A 19998-nucleotide genomic window follows, 5' to 3' on the forward strand; every position below is an offset into this window, starting at 1 on the left:
CTATTTCATAGTTTAACAAACATTTATTATAATGACGTCACAGTTTTGGGACATACCGTGCAATGGTGACTGGTGGGGCTTCATGGTCGTGTTGGTAGCTCGTTTCGTCGGCGGTGTGCCGATGCTCGGTGTCTCAGCAGGGTGCCGGACTGGCGTGCGGTCCTCGGGCCAGCAGCTTGCTGGCTTGATGCTCGGGGGCCGGCGGGGTGCCGGACCGTAGTGGTGATAGGGGGCCAGCGGGGTGCCGAGCCGAAGCAATGTTCTGGGACCAGCGGGGTGTCGGACCGTAGTGGTGATTTGGGGGCCAGCGGGGTGCCGAGCCGAAGCTATGCTCTGGGACCCGCGGGGTGCCGGACCGTAGTGGCGATTGGGGGCCAGCGGGGTGCCGAGCCGAAGGCTAGATCATTTGCCGGCTAGGGGCCGGACGGAGGCGTTGATGAAGTGGCCAGCGGGGTGCCGGACCGAAGGCTTGATCGTTAGCCGGCTAGGGGCCGGACGGAGGCGTTGATGAAGTGGCCAGCGGGGTGCCGGACCGAAGGCTTGATCGTTTGCCGGCTAGGGGCCGGACGGAGGCGTTGATGAAGTGGCCAGCGGGGTGCCGGACCGAAGGCTTGATCGTTTGCCGGCTAGGGGCCGGACGGAGGCGTTGATGAAGTGGCCAGCGGAGTGCCGGACCGAAGGCTTGATCGTTTGCCGGCTAGGGGCCGGACGGAGGCGTTGCTTGGGGGCCAGCTGCGCCGGGCGACGGAAGTCTTGAGGGCCAGGCGGTATGCCGGACAGCGGGAATCGATGGGTGCTTGCAGCGTGCCAGACGGAAACGTGCTTGGGGAACCAGCAGAGCCGGACGGAATCGTTCTTCGTGTGCAGCGGCTTGCCAGACGGAAGGAAGCTTGGAGACCAGCGGCACCGGACGGAATCGTGGCTAACCAATCCAGGGCGGGCCTCCGGAAACGGGTTGACCACGAGGCAGGTTCACTGCAGAGAGATGGCGGCTATTGTTCACTTTAGCAATGGCGCCGGCTGGGCTTCCATGCAATGGCGGCGTCTGGGTTACAATCCGGCAGCGTTTCGAATCAACCTCTTTGGTCGTTCCGGGCACTTCCGTTTCGTGGGTCAGCACTGCGAAAAAACACCAAAAAGAAAAAGGTCCTTCCCTTGGACCTGCCACCACGTTAGTCCCCCGTGACGTCAGTCTTCAATACCTTTTTGTTACCTTTTTCTTGCCTTGTTTCTTGCTAATACTCTTCCACTTATTTGTTTCACAAATTTACAAATTTTGCTTCGGTCTTCCACTACTACTAAAAATTTATAAAAAAACACAACACAAAATACATTAGTGAATTCACCACACGAGGTTCAATTTAACCTCACTATACTGTATTACTTTACACACGTCGCGCACTTACACTCCGGTTGAGGATCAGATTGCAAAAGAGAGCTTCTGATGGAGTTCAACAAGTTTTATAATTTGCCACCTTCTTTTTTGCGTTTGACAGCTATGCTTTTTTGCTGTGGTTGACATTGTTCCCTTACTCCGACAACATCTGTCAGTGGTTCGAAGCAAATAGGGCCGGGAGATATTTTGCCCATGTTCACACTGTCCAAATGAAAAGTCAACCCCACTGGGTAGCTGTTATGCGAATGGGTAGTTTTGGGGATTTTAGTTGAGGAACATGATGATAGACTACATTTAGGAGCCGAAAAAACTTTAGCGTTGATTAAAAAGAAATATTTTTGGCCGAAAATGCACGAAGATGTACGGAACTACGTTAGGAAATGTTCTCTGTGTAGACAGAACAAACCCGCGAACAGGTCACAAATTCCTGAGCCAGGCCAGCAGAGACTTACCTGTAAACCCTTTCAGATAATTGCATTGGACTTCATACAGTCCCTCCCACGCAGTAAAACAGGGAACTCACATTTGCTGGTCATTATGGATTTGTTTTCCAAATGGTGCATACTTACCCCTGTCAAGAAAATTTCTGCTTCGATAGTCTCCAAAATTCTGGAGGAATCTTGGTTCCGGCGATATTCGACACCGGAGTTCATGATTACTGACAATGCTTCAACATTTCTTTCAACAGATTTTAAAGCATTACTGTTGAAATACAAAATACAGCACTGGAAGAATGCAAGGCATCATAGCCAGTCAAACCCAGTAGAGCGCCTAAACCGAACGATAAATTCGTGTGTTAGAACGTACGTCCGGGAGAATCAAAAATTATGGGACACCAGGGTGTCCGAGATAGAATTTTGCCTAAACACGACCCCCCATACAAGTACTGGTTTTTCCCCATACAAAGTACTGTTCGGACACGAAATAATTGGTACAGGAGAGGAGCATAGGATGGATAGGGAGACGGACCAAATGTCCGACGAGGAAAGGTTGCAGAGGAAAAGGGAAATCGATGAACGTATTTACTCTCTCGTAACAAATAATTTGAAAAAAGCACACGATAAAAATATTAAAACCTATAACCTCCGCTCCAAACAGTTTGCTCCGGTCTACACAGTGGGCCAGAGGGTATACAGACGTAACTTCCGTCAGTCATCAGCGGCGGATGCTTATAATTCCAAGCTCGATGCATTATATGTGCCTTGCACCGTCCTAGCAAGGGTAGGCACCAGCTCGTATGAATTGGCCGACGAGTCTGGGAAGCCAATCGGGATCTTTTCGGTTTGCGATTTGAAACCGGAGTCCTAAAACAGAAAGTTTGTTCCAGTGAGATCTTCAAATCAGTCGTTGTACTTGATTAGATACTCACCATTCACAAAGTCGTCCGGACGCAACGAATGAAATTACACCTGAAATTGTAATGAAGAAAAAGAGTCAAACTCAACCAGCTTGTTTATAACTGCTTTTGTATTTTGTACCTGGCAAACTGCTCATAATCATCTTCTGCAAATGAATCCTCTTCTAACAGCTGATCCCCGAACCGTCGAAAGGAAATACAACCGGAAATTGAACTCGATTAGCTGTTTTGTGCGCGCTACGGAGGGTTCCTTCGCCGGACACGATTTTGGGCCCAAATACCGCCGGTAAACTCGCGAAATTTCGTTTTAAATCCGCGATAAACACTGACGACCCGCATGCACCGTCTATGATTCTCGCGTCGATAGGTAAACAACCGGGTTGATAAATTGACAGTTCTCAATACCCAGTGGTGTTGGTCATATTAGATTGAATACTTTTTCGTCCTCGTTTAGAATGAGGAGAGCGTAAGTTTTGAAAATGGCCAAAAATGGAAATACGAAAAACTTTATCATTGATCAAATGGAATTTTGATTAATTGCTTAGATTGTGTGTATTTCCAAGTATATTTCACGACGTTTCATTCAGGAAGGAACGATGGGGTAGTGAAACCCCTGGTTTCAATAATAATTTGCTGGCTCCACCATCAATCCAGATCCTACCCAAAATCCCCAAAACTACCCATTCGCATAACAGCTACCCAGTGGGGTTGACTTTTCATTTGGACAGTGTGAACATGGGCAAAATATCTCCCGGCCCTATTTGCTTCGAACCACTGACAGATGTTGTCGGAGTAAGGGAACAATGTCAACCACAGCAAAAAAGCATAGCTGTCAAACGCAAAAAAGAAGGTGGCAAATTATAAAACTTGTTGAACTCCATCAGAAGCTCTCTTTTGCAATCTGATCCTCAACCGGAGTGTAAGTGCGCGACGTGTGTAAAGTAATACAGTATAGTGAGGTTAAATTGAACCTCGTGTGGTGAATTCACTAATGTATTTTGTGTTGTGTTTTTTTATAAATTTTTAGTAGTAGTGGAAGACCGAAGCAAAATTTGTAAATTTGTGAAACAAATAAGTGGAAGAGTATTAGCAAGAAACAAGGCAAGAAAAAGGTAACAAAAAGGTATTGAAGACTGACGTCACGGGGGACTAACGTGGTGGCAGGTCCAAGGGAAGGACCTTTTTCTTTTTGGTGTTTTTTCGCAGTGCTGACCCACGAAACGGAAGTGCCCGGAACGACCAAAGAGGTTGATTCGAAACGCTGCCGGATTGTAACCCAGACGCCGCCATTGCATGGAAGCCCAGCCGGCGCCATTGCTAAAGTGAACAATAGCCGCCATCTCTCTGCAGTGAACCTGCCTCGTGGTCAACCCGTTTCCGGAGGCCCGCCCTGGATTGGTTAGCCACGATTCCGTCCGGTGCCGCTGGTCTCCAAGCTTCCTTCCGTCTGGCAAGCCGCTGCACACGAAGAACGATTCCGTCCGGCTCTGCTGGTTCCCCAAGCACGTTTCCGTCTGGCACGCTGCAAGCACCCATCGATTCCCGCTGTCCGGCATACCGCCTGGCCCTCAAGACTTCCGTCGCCCGGCGCAGCTGGCCCCCAAGCAACGCCTCCGTCCGGCCCCTAGCCGGCAAACGATCAAGCCTTCGGTCCGGCACTCCGCTGGCCACTTCATCAACGCCTCCGTCCGGCCCCTAGCCGGCAAACGATCAAGCCTTCGGTCCGGCACCCCGCTGGCCACTTCATCAACGCCTCCGTCCGGCCCCTAGCCGGCAAACGATCAAGCCTTCGGTCCGGCACCCCGCTGGCCACTTCATCAACGCCTCCGTCCGGCCCCTAGCCGGCTAACGATCAAGCCTTCGGTCCGGCACCCCGCTGGCCACTTCATCAACGCCTCCGTCCGGCCCCTAGCCGGCAAATGATCTAGCCTTCGGCTCGGCACCCCGCTGGCCCCCAATCGCCACTACGGTCCGGCACCCCGCGGGTCCCAGAGCATAGCTTCGGCTCGGCACCCCGCTGGCCCCCAAATCACCACTACGGTCCGACACCCCGCTGGTCCCAGAACATTGCTTCGGCTCGGCACCCCGCTGGCCCCCTATCACCACTACGGTCCGGCACCCCGCCGGCCCCCGAGCATCAAGCCAGCAAGCTGCTGGCCCGAGGACCGCACGCCAGTCCGGCACCCTGCTGAGACACCGAGCATCGGCACACCGCCGACGAAACGAGCTACCAACACGACCATGAAGCCCCACCAGTCACCATTGCACGGTATGTCCCAAAACTGTGACGTCATTATAATAAATGTTTGTTAAACTATGAAATAGCCAGCGGTAGCCAATTATTTATAGAAGCATAGCCCTGGATTCATTGTGTTTTCACCACTTTTGATTTGTCCGCTTTGTTCGAGTCCAAAAAGGGACTTTCAAGCCTCGCCGCTTTGGGATCGGTAGAGCTTGGTGGAGCGCCCCTAGCGTTGTGTTGACACGTTTTCTTCACCCTTGTACAACATTTGCATGAAGGTTTTTTCTTATATACCGTTCCTGCTCTACGTGATTTGTCACCTCATGAACGTAGCCATAAAGCGAAAGGTAAGCCCCAATAAGCGACCCTCCGAGAATTAACCCTTGTACCCTCCGAGAGCTAGCAAGTTACATATGTTGGCGACCTCTTACGCCCCAAATATAATGTATCTGTGGGATAACTAATAACTAAAAGCCCGTTAAAGGCCCGTTTAGACTAGCTGATTTTTCGGTCTAAATGAGTGATTTGAGTGACCTTTTCTACGATTTCATACATTTCTTTCAAGCAGTCACTCAAATCAGACCGACAAATCAGACAGCCTAAACGGGCCTTAAGCATTCTTCATCTTCAACGAGCGAGAGTGCGCTTATCGCCCAACTTGATAGGTTTTTAACATATGAACTATGAGCCCTTTGTGGCAGCATCTCCCGCGCCGTAGAGAAAGTATTTGGAATTACAGATTTAACCTATTTTGTACCACCATTTTGACCACTACTGTATTCCTCCACAACTTCATGAAGCATACTTCTCTGTGAGAAGCGATGTTCTGCGCTCTGTATCCAAGCTCCAACCAATCAATCAACGATGATATAGAGAGGGAGAGCAAATTTGCCTTGGCGTTTACTCTCTGAACGTGCGAGCACAGTTTGAATTTATTTATCCAACGATGTCGAAGAAAATGTTCGGGGATCCACCATGATCGCCGAGTTGCATTGGTCGACTCTATAGCAGAAGGGTCCAGCATGGCCCATTCGCGCAATTGTATGTACATTCTATATTTACCCGGAGTAGTTGCACGATTGTGATCGTCATAAAGAGTGTAGTTTTGATAGTGAAATTTATTCTTGATAATTATTTGGAACATCGATGGATCGCGATTGTGATTGCAGTCCTTCCTGTTCCAGGTTGAGCCCATTCATTGTGGTAGAATTCACCGAAGATGGTGTAAGTATATCGCGCTGAAGACATGGTTTGAATAGAATGTGATAATTAATTATCGAGCAAATGTTAAACAAATATGCTGTGATCAAGTTATTTGATTTGATATCTAGTTCAAATACTTAAGTGTCAGAGCTGCACATTGACTGAATTTAAAGAAATTTAACCCTAAGAGCATACTGGTTACAAAATTTCTTCCGCAGATCTCTTACAACTCTCCTCGAGTTCACCAAAATCCCCATGCACAAAGGTTCTATCACCTGAGAGATCACTGTCTGGCGAACAATCTTCTCTTTGAAGATCCGGACTTCAAGGTGGAGGAACAACCCCTGATAGGATACAAGTTGTCCACGAAATCGAAATTAAAATGGCTGCGACCTTCAGAGATCGTTGACGACCCACAATTCGTCGTCCTTAACGAGCCTTCCGATTTTGACGTCCATCCTGGATACCTTCCCAGTGGAAGCCTAATCACTTCCATGCTGAATCTCTTCGCCAACAAACGATCATTCCAACGAACCGTCCCGCACGATAACTCATTCGCCGACGAAGAATACGCTGGGATATTCCACTTCCACTTTTGGGACTACGGTCGCTGGATTGATGTAGTGATCGACGATCGTCTACCGACGCTGGATGGAAAGCTGCTGTTCACAAGATCCGCGCGTCCCAACGAACTGTGGTGTTCACTGCTGGAGAAGGCCTACGCCAAGTTCTTGGGGTCGTACAATGCCCTCAAGGGGGTTACAATTAGTGAAACGATGCAAGACTTCGCCGGTGGCGTAACGCAGTGTTACTGGTTCAAGGAGTGCAAGTTATCGACGGACTATTTCTACGCATTGATTGAAAAAGGGCTTCAACGAGGATCTATGATCGCTGGAATTCGTCTGGTGAGTAATTTCCTAGACTTTTTTCAATAACCTATAACCACAGATAACAGATGTTTATGCTAGTACAAATTTTTCGCAGAATCCTGTGTAAATGTTCAAAACGATATACGTTGGCTCACTACCGCCATCTACTCAACTGATTGCGACATTACATCTAACTTGAATGCAAGAATAGTTCAAAGATCCACTTTCATTCAAGATCGAATACAATCTTGAATGTAAAATTGCGTAGTGCATGCAACCTTGAAAGCGATCACTGACTATCGATCACTGCGCCATCTCTAAATGATTGCCACATGTGTTTCAGCTGCTCGTTACGTACAAAATGGCAGTTGAGCATTTTTACACACATTGTCAATATAAGCATAAACGTCTGTTATCTGTGCTATAACCAATATTGAATTGTTTTTTTTGCCAGCATAACAAAGTAAATGGAGAAGATCGATCGTGCATTACTAATCCGATTACGCAGACAATGTCCTCAGGTTCCCGGTTAGTCTGCTTGGGGAATTTTGGTGATCAAGTGATCAGGTCCGAAGAAGATGAGGCTATCGAAGATCATCCCAAGAGATACTGGTTATGCATCGAACAATTCATGAGCAGATTCGATGGCGTTGAGCTTTGTAGCACTGCACCAGATCTCTTGAGAGACCCCGAACGAGGTCAACGGAACTGGAGAACCTTGTCGTACGAAGGCATTTGGGTATCCGGGCTTACGGCAGGAGGTTGCAAAGACCACAGAGACTCGTATGGCATGAATCCAAGATTCAAAATGGATCTATCTAAGCCAGATACTGATGCCGGGCTGTGTTCAGTAGTAATATCTCTCATGCAGAAACAACGAACGGGCATGGTACTCTGTTTGGTTATAGGATTCGAAGTATTATCCCATAGAAACAAAACGGTGGCCCAATCGATCTACTCCAATGCACGTGAGGTAACCTCCCGATTACAGCTCCCGCCTGGCAGCTACACCATCATTCCCACCACCAAACAACCAGACCAGAACGGAGCATTCCTCTTGAGAATCTTCACCGAACCACGTGCCCCGTCGGATTCCACAGATGGATTTGAAGTTATCCACCCTGCTCATTCGCTTCTAAGATCCGGCACCTGGGAATCAATGGTTCGGATGTTCTTCGAGCTGGCGAACCACTTCGGAATAATCGACACCGCAGACATGGCTGTGATAATATCCGAATACTTCGTCGAATCCCAGCCTCAAAAACGAAAACAGAAAAATTGGCCAATCTTTTCCAATCCGCAAAGCAAACCCGTAAAGCTCTCTATCAACAAGAACATAATACGATCAGCGCACAAACATCACGCCATACAGAGGGCACTAACTGAGCATATCGCTCAGATGCAAAGGGATCGCCGTAGAAGTCTTAACTTTGAGCAGTTCTTGGATATTCTGGCAGAAAATTGTTACAACTGGCAGCAGATGTTCAGTCTAGTTGAACAGTGAAAATGTTTGAAATCATAGAAATCTAAGAATATACTAATTACTGCAGAGCAGCGCGGAAACCCAGGCAAGTGACAAGCGGAAAAACGAACAAAAATACTACCGCGGAAAGTTGAGGACGAAATATGAAAACACGTCGTTATTAAAGAAGCACGTTTTACAAAGTCATTTTATTCATCTTTTATTTTGACAGATATGTTTTCCTCGATTGGGTAATGGTTCATCCATGGTAGGCCAGGTAGGCCCGACAGAGGGGTGACGGTTGAGTACACTCTTAATACCCCCCGTCAAGCCGACAGCCCGAGCTTGTCCCGAAGGTTCGCAAACTGAGGTCCTGGTAGGGCCTTAGTCATAATGTCAGCTACTTGAAGATTGGTTGGAACGTAGGATAGCTTGATAACGCCTCTCTGGATCTCGGTTCTGATGAAATGCCAACGTACATCCACATGTTTCAACCGTTTCGTAGGCTTCTCCTCCTCAGCCACTCGGATGCAAGCTTGATTGTCCTCCAGAATGTCAGTTGGTTCGTCCAGAGTCCTGTGTAGATCTTGCAACACCATTCTCAACCAAATCGCCTCCGTTGCTCCTACGCTAAGCGCTACGTATTCGGCCTCTGCCGAAGAGAGCGCAACCGATGTCTGTTTGCGTGACGCCCAGGATACCAGGCATCCATATACGTAGAACAGGAAGCCTGATGTGGATCTACGGTCACTAACATCCTCGGCACAATCCGCGTCGACGTATCCTTGGAGCAGCTTACACTCACCACTTCGCCGAAACACCAGCTTCGCACCCAGTGTGCCTCGGATATAGCGCAGAACCCGTTTAAGGTGGCTCCAGTGCTCCTCCGAAGCGCAACTTTGGAAGCCACTAAAGTAGTTTACCGCAGCGCTCAAATCAGGTCGTGATGTAGTCGTAGCATACATTAAGCAGCCGATCAATTCCCGGTACGGCTTATCAGTTTGCTCGGCCTTATCCGTACACTTCGTCAGCTTGAGTCCGGTTGCTATCGGCGTCCGTGTTGGCTTACATTCTCCCATATTGAAGCGGTTCAGCAGGCTTTCCAAGTATTGCTGCTGGCTGATGCTCAGTACACCTGCCGCTCTGTCGTACTCGACCGATAGTCCGAGAAACGTCTTCACCTCATTGAGATCAGTCATCTCAAACTCCCGCTTCAGTCCGTCCTTCAACGTCGATATCAATTCCAAGGAACGACACGCAATTAGGATATCATCAACGTATATTATCAGCAGCACCAGTTCTCCGTTTTTCACCGCCGTGTAGAGACAACTATCCGCTTTGCTCTGGACGAATCCGAGTCCGGTGACGAACTCATGAAACCTTGAGTTCCAAGCCCGAGAGGCTTGCTTTAGGCCGTATAAAGAACGCTGCAATTTCGCCACAAGTCCCTTCGTCTCAAATTCATTCGGCAGACGCATGTAGATCTCCTGGTCCAATTTCCCATTTAGAAAAGCCGTCTTAACGTCAAGCTGGTGTATAAGCATCCCTTCAAAGTTTGCAACTGCCAACACCATTCGCAGAGTCGTCAACCTGACTACGGGCGAGTAGGTGTCTTCGTAGTCAAATCCTTTTTGCTGGAAGAAACCTCTGGCCACCAGTCTAGCCTTATGGCGACCGCTTCCCTCAACGCCGTGCTTAAGCTTGAACACCCATCGACTATCGATTGCTTTCCGTCCTGGTGGTAACTCCGAAAGGGTCCAAGTCTGGTTGCGGGCCAATGCATCCATCTCCGAGGCTATTGCCGCTTCCCATTCTGGCCAATCACTCCGCTTCTTCAGCTCCTCGACAGTATTCGGTACGTTGTCCACGAAATTCTCTGCACACATCGCAAGGCCGCATGACATCTCATATCCAAGCTCATAACAATCGAACCATTGTGGCTCCCTTCGTGTTCGACCACTCCTCCTTGCAACAGGTTCTGCTGGTACTCCGGGAACCTCCGCATCAGCAGCGACCGGGTCTTCCTCATCGTCATGCACGGAACCGAATTCCTCATCACCATCGTTCAAATTCGCTGATCGATCACGATTTCGCTGCAACTCGACTTCAACTGGTTTCGTAGGTACGTTGTCTGGCGCCCGTCTGCCATCCGGACTGCCACCGAAGAAAGAATCCTCGTCGAAAACCACGTCCCTGGCAACAACTACCTTCTGCTTCTCGTCGTCCCACAATCGGTACCCGTTCACGGTGTAGCCAACCATGTACAGCCTTTTACTTTTGGGATCAAGCTTCGTCCGCAATTCCTTCGGTATATGGGTGTGAGCGACACATCCGAAGACCATTAGCTTCGCCACATCCGGCCTACGGCCGGTCCACAATTCGTATGGGGTCTTGTTCTCCCCTACCGCCGAGGTTGGACATCTGTTGCACAAGTACGCCGCCGTGTAGACCGCCTCGCCCCACATCTCTTTACCGAATCCGCTTTCTGCCAAAACAGCACGAGCACGCTCCATCAGGGTCCGATTCATGCGTTCCGACACGCCATTCTGCTGTGGCGTGTATGGCATCGTTGTCTCCATCGAAATACCCTTCTGCCGGCAGAAAGTACGCATCTGGTTACTGACGTACTCGCCGCCATTGTATGTCCGCAGCCTGGAAATTCTCGTTCCAAACCGTGCTGTTACAAGCGCCTCATAGTCGCGGAAGTGTTCGAAGACCTCGTCCTTCGAGGACATCAAGAAAATGACCGTGAAGTGGGATAAGTCATCTATGAAGGAAACGTAGAATCGTTTTCCATCCCACGTATGCGGCGTCATCGGCCCACACACGTCACTGTGGACGAGCTCCAATGGACGCGAGGAACGCCTATCCTCGCTAGAAGTGAATGGTTGCTTCGCAATTTTCCCGGATAGGCACGGTTCACAAACAATCGTGGCACTGTTGAACTCCGTCAGCATCAAACCGTCAACCATACCATGCCGCACCAGTTGCCGAAGGCTGTCGCACCCTACGTGTCCGTACCGCTGATGCCAGAGAACCGCGTTCCGTGATACTTTGCCAGTTACCATGGCGGATCCCATTTCGCTCTTCTTACAATAGACATCTAGTTCGTATAGCTTACCCTTGAGCCAGCCGACCGCTTGAACTCTTCCGTCCTTGGTGATCAGGGCTCGGTCGTCCGAGAAACATACCTGGAATCCGGATCTGGTAGCTCGCTTGACGGAGAACAGATTACAGCTAAACCCGGGCAAATACAAGACGTCCTTCGCCTCGCATTTCTTCGTTCTGCCGTCGATAGTCACGTACATCACCACGTCCCCGCAATATTTCGCCTCTAGCTTCTGGCCGTTAGCAACGACAATCTCGACGGGAGGCGACAGTTGCTTCATCGACACGAAATAACGGGAATCGTTCAACATATGATCGGTGGCACCGGAATCAAGGTACCAACCAATCTTCACTACCTCTTCGGCGTCCGACGCCACGAATGCCACTTCCGGTTTGTCTTCAGCACCCAGGTTCGCATTTTGCGCATTACGGTGCACTTCACTCTTCTTCTTCGCCCTATTCTGGCTCTTCTCGTCGGAGTCCACTTTCACTCGACAATCTTGTGGCCGACTTTCCCGCACTTAAAACACTTCATCCTGCTTCGGCTGTGCTTGCTCGACATCGCTACCCCTTCGCTTCCGCTTTCCAGTCCAGCCACTTCCGAATTCCGTCTCTTCATATCGACGTCCAGAAGCCGCTTCTTAACAAACTCCATGGTAACGCCCCCCGGGAGCGTTTCTATGGCGGTGACGACGGAATCGAAAGACGTCGGCAGCGTCAGCAGCAGGTGACACACTGCATCCGACTCCTCCACATTCGCGCCACTCTCTTTCAGCTCCCGGATGAGCCTGTCGAAGCGTAGAAGATGTTCCGGCAGCGAAGCACTACCTTTGTCGGAATACTTCAGCGTCAAAAGTTGCTTCCGAATTATCAGCTGTCCCGCTACTCCACGACGCTCGAACACATTCTTCAGCGTCGTCCAAATCGCCTTCGGCGTCGCACAGTTTTTTATCAGCTCGAGCTGATTGTCCGCGATCGCTTGCACTATCAACGATTTGCACTTTTTGTCCAACGCTCTTCTTTCCTACACTTTCTTCTTTTTCTCCGCACGCACAGCCGCGGTGTCGTCCTGCAACTCGTGCAACTCCTCGATCTCTTCCACCTCCCGCTGGAGGCAATCCAAAAGGTCGAATGTATCGAGTATGCACTCCACTCGGAATTTCCAATTATGGAAACCGGTGCCATCGAACGCGACGATTCTTGCCTTTTCCTCCATCTCTGGGCCCATAACCTGCAGAGCAGCGCGGAAACCCAGGCAAGCGACAAGCGGAAAAACGAACAAAAAGACTACCGCGGAAAGTTGAGGACGAAATATGAAAACACGTCGTTATTAAAGAAGCACGTTTTACAAAGTCATTTTATTCATCTTTTATTTTGACAGATATGTTTTCCTCGATTGGGTAATGGTTCATCCATGGTAGGCCAGGTAGGCCCGGCAGAGGGGTGACGGTTGAGTACACTCTTAATAATTACCAGTGTAACCAAACTTTACGTGTGTTTATCTTTTATTTGCTTTCTCTGTCTAGGAAAACTTCAAAACCATTGGGCGTCTTTGGGCAAAACTAGAGTAGAAGTATCAAACAAGGATGCAGCCAGGTTTAAGAAATAATAAATATTCTTACGAAATTTTGAATGAAGAATACGTCAACAATCTCCAGAGATGTTGAAGGGGATCATCGGGGAGCTTTTTCCACGTCATGATCCTAGTCCTTGGTATCCTTTCGTAGGACAGCCGGGGACTGGGGCTGGCGATGAGGAGAGGGTCACCGATGTGGAACTTGCGGGGATAGCAATGTCCCTTAGCGTAGGTAAGACCCCAGGTCCGGCTGGACAGAGTTCTAAAGTAGCTATTGTAGAGGTTCCCGTTATGTTCAGGTCTGCCATGCAGAAATGTCTGGACGAAGGAGTTTTCCCAGAAGTTTGGAAGAGGCAGACCCAAGTAACCACGATGCTGAAGCCTTATTGCATGCTGATATAAGGTGTATTTAGAGCAATCATTACTTTACATGCAAACTTAAGGTTGATTTAAAGTGGAAATGGGCAATTATAGAATCAAATTACGATTATACTGGTATAATCTTGAATCAGTCGCATAATTGCCTTTTCCACTTTAAATCAACCTTAAGTGTTCATGCAAAGTAATGATTGCTTTAAATACACCGTATATCTGCATGCAATAAGGCTTCAGCACCGTGGTTACTTGGGGAGCCTGGTTCTATTGCCAAAGGCGGGGAAACGCGACCGGAGACCCGCCGGCATATTGACCAATATGCTTGATCGGCACGACGGGGAAGGTGCTCGAAAAGATCATCCTTAATAGAATGTTGAAGTACCGTAAACCGGGGTCAAATTGATCAGCGGGGCGAAATTGATCATTTGGGTACAACATTGTAATTGCATACCAGGAACTCCTAAGCGTCGCAATGATCTCAAACTTCTTACCTCATCTAGCTCATAAATGTTTAGAGATGAGTTTAGACTTTTATTTGTTTAGAAAAAAGTTAGTTTTGCCTTATTTTTTTAGGAATTTGCAATGTATTTCTCACCTAGCTGAAATAATTGCTTCTAAACAATCGATTGCCACTAGGAGTTCCCATCAATTTTTTGTTTTAACATTTTTGTGGAGCCTTGGTTGGAATGTTATGAAGCTATTCTGAATTTGAATAAGTTAAAAAAAGTTCTTTTTTGACGAAAAAGTCATTCATTGTAACAAAAAACACTTATTTCAAAGGAAATTGCCTACCTTTAGGCGTTAAGGGGGAAATTTCAAAATTTAATTTTGCATTTTAAGTGTCAATAGTTGTAATAGTTTTGACGCGTTATTCAGGTTTAGAAGAGCAAAATTAAGTGGATAAGGATTTTTATCTTTTTAACCGATGCTTAATTGTATACCGATCAATTTCGCCCCAAAGTGGCATCCTCAATATTTTGATTTTTGAATTAATTTAACTAAAAGTTTAAACTTGTTGAACAAAATTCTGTCACATGGTTTCATAGAGATCCACTGGGTACTGATTTTACAGAAATTCTTTTGGCAATATTTGAATTGTCTCTCATATTATCCGCAAAAGTTGTTTTAAAGTGATCAATTTGACCTCGGATTACGGTACACTGAGGGTGTAAATGGTCTCTCGAGCAGCCAGTTCGGCTTCCGGAAGGGAGGAGGTCGATCGTAGACGCTATCCTGTCGGTTACAAAAATCGACAAGATATCGCTCCATAAGAGAAGGGGGATTTGCTTCTGTGCAGTAGTGACTCTGAATGTAAAAAATGCATTCAATAGCACCAGTTGGCCGGCTATTACCGATGAGCTCCGGGGTCTAGAGATACCAGGGTTACCAAGATTCTCGAAAGTAACTTCCAGAATCAAGTACTAGTTTACGACACGAACGTGAGTCGGAAGTGCTTTCACATAACCTCAGGAGTCCCGCAACGTTCCATCCTGGGTTCGGAGTTATGGAATGTCATGTACGACGAGGTGTTGAGGTTAGAGTTCCCGGTGGGGGTGGACCTGTATAATATATTGTAAAAATCTTATTTACAATTCAAGGTATGGTGTCTATATTACATCTTATTGTTTTTGTATTTTTATTTTTACAGTGATGTCTATTGTAGAATTATGGTTCTAAATAGTATTGTTACAATACAACTTTCGGTTTTCTACTGTATTTTTATTCGGGAGAGCTGCCAGATATACAGATTTTCGATCATTCATACTTCTTTTTCTTCTCGTCCCACTGGAACTTAGCCTACTTTTCTTCAACTTAGTGTTCTTTGAGCACTTCCACATTTATTAATTGAAGGTCTTTCTTTGCCAGCCATAATTGCATGAATTAGTATATTGTGAGGCAAGTACAATGATACACTATGTCCAGGGAGTCGATAAAATTTTCCCGACTGGGACGGGAATCGAACCCGTCGTCTCCGGATTGGCGATCCATAGCGTTAAACACTAGGCTAAGTGGAGACCCCCGATCATTCATACAGATTGTGTTTTGTATGAAAAACAGATTTTTTAACTACCGAAGTATGTATGAGATACAGATTTTTTAAATGAATTTTGTATGGGATACAGATTTTCTGAAATTCTCATACAGATTTTTCAATAAAACATCTGGCAGCCCTGCGCCAGATTTAATGTAGGGGGATTAGGGGCATAATGGACACCCTAAGCAAATGAGTACGTTAGGCCTGTATAACAGAGTAAAACTTAACATATTATCAGATGGCTTACAACTTTAACTTGTTTCCTACGTCTTTCAATCATTTATAACAGGTAGAATGTCTTTATTGTGAAGAAATAATGAATTGTAAACCGTGTGTTTTTCAGGGCTGGCAGAAAAGGTACGGGGCATAATGGACACCCCTCCATATTTTATGCTAATTATTTGGTTACATCGACCAGTTAAGTAATTTGCCTACGGAGATCAATACCACAGATGTAATACTCGATCTGCGACGAGTTTACATAACATAAAAGTTAATTAAATAAACTTTAGGCTTAAATAATCGGATTGTTTTTTTTTTTCAAACTCTCTAAAACGCCTAACGGTATGCAATGCGCGTACATCCATTCGTAATTGCCAGTGTTCATTTCGCCCCGAACCGACTACAACACTAAAATTGCTATTTTAAGTAAATTTTGATCAGAAATAGAATACTTCAAACCTTCGTATACATGTAGATAATGTGACAATACACTTGTTTTTATGGTGGACACACTCACACACTCGTAATACCTTATTTGATGCTGCTTCGAAATTATAAGAATTGCACCATATGAAAAACATATTCCAATTTCAATGATATTTTGGTTATTTTGAAGCAATATAAATGGTACTTTTGAAAAATAGAACCATGACTTGTTCCTTTACACTAATGCATTAAAAGTTTTACATAAAAGTCAACGGTTTCAGCAAAAACAGGGGTGTCCATTTCGCCCCGGGTGTCCATTATGCCCCTAATCCCCCTACAGATGCTGTAGTCCCATGTACGGGAGCCGCATTGCAAGCGAGCTCCAAGGAGCACTGTACTTTGTGAGACCTCTAGAGTACATATCTATCTAGAGAAGTCATGTATTCCTCGGGAATTTCTCCTGGCGTTTTTTTAGATTCCTCCAGGAGTTACTCGGGAATTCTTCCAGAGTTCATCGGGAATTTCTCCACGAGTTCCTCGGAAATTTCTTCAAGGAGCTCCGCGGGAATTCTTTTGGAGCTCCTTGGGAACTCCTCTAGAAGTTCCACGGGAATTCCTTTTCTCCAAGAGTTCCTTGAAAATTCTCCCAGAATTTCCTCAGGAATTCCACTAGGAGTATCTTGGGAATTCATTCTGGAGTTCTAAGGGAATTTCTCCAGGAGTTCCTGAAAAATACTTTAAAAGTTCTTCGAGAATTCCTTTAGGTGTTCCATGAGAATTTTTTTAAGAGTTGCTCGAAAATTTTTCCAGGAGTTCCTTGGGAAGTTCTACATGAATTCCTCGGGATTTTTTCCAGGAGTTTGAGAACAACTTTTTCGGGAGTTTCTCAGGAATTCCTTGAGAATTCCTCTATGAGATCCTCTAGAACTCCCATAGGAATTGCTAGAAAATGCCTTGGAAAATTTCTCCATGTATTCCTCTGAATTCTTCTAAGAGTTCCTCGGGCATTCCTCCTGGAGTTCATCGGATTTTTTTTCCAGGAGGTTTTTGGGGACTCATCTAGGAGTTACTCGGGAATTCCTCCAGAGTTGCTCGGGAATTTCTCCTTCAGTTGCTCGGAAATTCTTCAAATTCTCGGGTATGCCTCTAGGAGAATACCTCTAGGAGTTTCGGAAATTCCTCCAGGAGTTTCTCGATAATTCTCAAAGAAGTTTTTTTTCGGGAATTTCCTCCAAAAGTTCATTGAGAATCCCTCTAGCATTTTATCGGGAATTCTTCCAGAAGATTCTCGGGACATGTTTCAGGAGTTTATCAGAAATTCATCTGGATATATCTATGAATACCTCCAGGAAATCGTCGGGAATTCCCAAAAAACACCTGGAGTAGGTTTTCTAGGGATTAAGAATAAAATCTCGAGGAACTGCCGGAAAAGAACCTCGAAAAACTATGAAGAACTGCTCGTGAAATTCTCGGAAGGATTCCCGAGAAACATGTTACTCCTCAGAATATTCCCGAGAAATCCCAAGAGGAATTCCCAAGGAACTCCTGGAGGTTTTCCGAGAAACTTCTTGAGGAATTCCTGAAGGAATTGTCGATGAACTTCTGGAGATCATTGGGTGAATTCTAAAGGAACTCCTGGAGGAATTGTTGAGGATCTTTTGGAGAAATTCTCGTCGATTTCTTCCATGGATCTCCTGAGGGAATTTCCGAGAAACTCCTGGAGGATTTTTAGATGATCGTCTGAAGGAGTTCTCGAGGATCTCCTGGAGGAATTCTCGTGGAACTCCTGGAAGAATAACCGAGGAGCTCCAGGAGGAATTTCCGAGGAACTCCTGGAGTAATTCCCGAGCAACTCTTGGAGGGATTTACGAGAATCTTCTGGAGGAACTCCCGAGGTTCTCCTGCAGGAATTCTCGAAACTTCTGGAAGAATTCTTGATTCGATTCAATTTCGATTCGATTCGACCTCCTAGAGGAATTCCCGATGAAGTCCTAGAGGAATTCCCGAGAAGCTCATGTAGAAATTCCCGAGGAACTCCTGGAGGAATTGCCAAGGAATTCCCGATAAACTTCCGGAAAAATCCCGAGGAACTCCGACAGAATTTTCTAAGGAACTTCTGTAGGTATTGCCGAGCACTTCCAGGAGGATCTCCGAGATCCGAAATCTCTGGATGAATTCTCGAGAAACTCCTGAAGGATTTTTCGAGGATGTTCTGAAGGAGTTCCCGAAGATCTCCTGATGGAGTTCCTAAAGAGCTCCTAAAGGAATCCCAGATGAACTTCTAGAGAAGTTCCCGAAGATCTAGTGGAGGAATTTCCTAAGAGCTCCTTGAGAAATTCCCGAAGAACTCCTGGAGGAATTCCCGAGGAAGTTCTGGAGAAATTGCCGAGGAACTCCTGTAGAATTTTCCGAAGAACGTGTAGAAGAATTCCTGGGAGAATTCTCGGAAAACTCAACGCCTGAAGAAATTCTCGGGAAACTTATGAAAGAATTCAGATGGAACTTCTAGAGGATTTTTCGTGGAATTTCTGGCACAATTTTTGAGGATCTCCTGGAGGAATTCCTGAGGATCTTTTGGAGGAACTGCCGAGGATCTGCATGAGGATTTGCTGAGGATCTTCTGCGGAACTCCTGAGTTCTGAGTTCTGAGTTCTGAGAGGAACTAATGGAAGAATTCTCGAGGACCACTTAGGGGAGTTTCCGAGGATGATCTGGGGTAATTCCCGAGAAACTCTACGATGAATTCTCAGGGATCTTCTGAAGGTATTCGCGAGGACTTCCTGGGAGAATTTTCGAAAGATTGATTGATTGATTTGTCTTTATTAAAGAGACATTTAGCCCTTGGCTGATTCGTCTCTTAGTTTTCGAAGGAATTCCTAGACAAATTCCTGGATTTTTTGTGGAACTCGTGAAAATAAATCCGAGGATCTTGTTTAGGAATTTTCGGGAAAACCCCTTAAATTTGCCATGAAAATTCTGGAGAGAAGCATGCATTATTGCTGGATGACCTCACAGTATATTCCTTCATATAAACTTAAGTGAGAACATGGCATAAATTTTGACTTCAACCATTATTTTATTCTAAAAGCCACAATATGGGGTGTGAAGACATTTTAGCGTGCCTTGTGAAGACATTTGAAAATTTCACCTGGCATCTCTGGGCTTGAGTCACACGGTCAGATGAAAATGAATGAAAGGGAAGCTAACGATGGAAGCCAGAAAAGAATAGGAGATGGGATAACTGACTGCAAAGCATGCTCTAGCTGAATGGTGAGTATGCGTGCATGGTTTGAATGGAAAAGAGAAAGGGAGAAAATGTGTGCAGCGACAAAAATCGTATGTGAGAGAAAAACAGCGATATATCGCTATAGCGTTTGGTTCGGGTATGCTCGAAAAATGTTGGAGGCTTGGGGACTTCGAAGGTGATGATTTTTTTTGCGGTTTTCTGTATGAAAGTGAAGGAGGGAAGATTTTTTGCTTTTTTTTCACTCATACTCCCATAAGAAACCCCGAAGGAACAAAGAGTGTTTCCCGGCTCATCAACCTTCGTAGCAGGCTTGAAAATCCTCCTCAAAATCAAAAGAGTTTTGCAACATGATCTAGAGCGGTGTTTTGCATCTGCCTCGTCGCGAGCGAGCGAAAGAATTCCAAACAGAGAGGCAATAAAAACTGAGCGAGGAAGAGGGCAACGAAAAAAGAGCCGATGATGATTTCGGGTGAATGAGTG

At 46.4% G+C, this 19998-nt stretch overlaps 1 protein-coding gene across 1 annotated transcript; it reads left to right on the forward strand.

Annotated features, from left to right (window-relative positions):
* Positions 1 to 5902: 5902 nt before the first annotated feature.
* Positions 5903 to 8730, forward strand: LOC115254683 (calpain-B-like). The gene is made up of 3 exons (XM_029852338.2): positions 5903 to 6219; positions 6417 to 7103; positions 7522 to 8730. The coding sequence occupies exons 1-3, from the start codon at positions 6142 to 6144 to the stop codon at positions 8569 to 8571; spliced, it is 1815 nt and encodes a 604-aa protein (XP_029708198.1). The 5' UTR covers positions 5903 to 6141; the 3' UTR covers positions 8572 to 8730.
* Positions 8731 to 19998: the final 11268 nt, after the last annotated feature.

Source organism: Aedes albopictus, chromosome 3 (assembly GCF_035046485.1).
Source record: "Aedes albopictus strain Foshan chromosome 3, AalbF5, whole genome shotgun sequence".
Classification (NCBI taxonomy): domain Eukaryota; kingdom Metazoa; phylum Arthropoda; class Insecta; order Diptera; family Culicidae; genus Aedes; species Aedes albopictus.

Bases quoted from the DNA above. Each gene is read 5' to 3' on its own strand.
- LOC115254683 (XM_029852338.2), top strand. From the start codon at position 6,142: ATGGATCGCGATTGTGATTGCAGTCCTTCCTGTTCCAGGTTGAGCCCA. The intron at 6,220-6,416 runs GTAAGTATATCG...TTTCTTCCGCAG, and splicing joins TAGAATTCACCGAAGATGGT to ATCTCTTACAACTCTCCTCG. The intron at 7,104-7,521 runs GTGAGTAATTTC...TTTTTTTGCCAG, and splicing joins TGATCGCTGGAATTCGTCTG to CATAACAAAGTAAATGGAGA.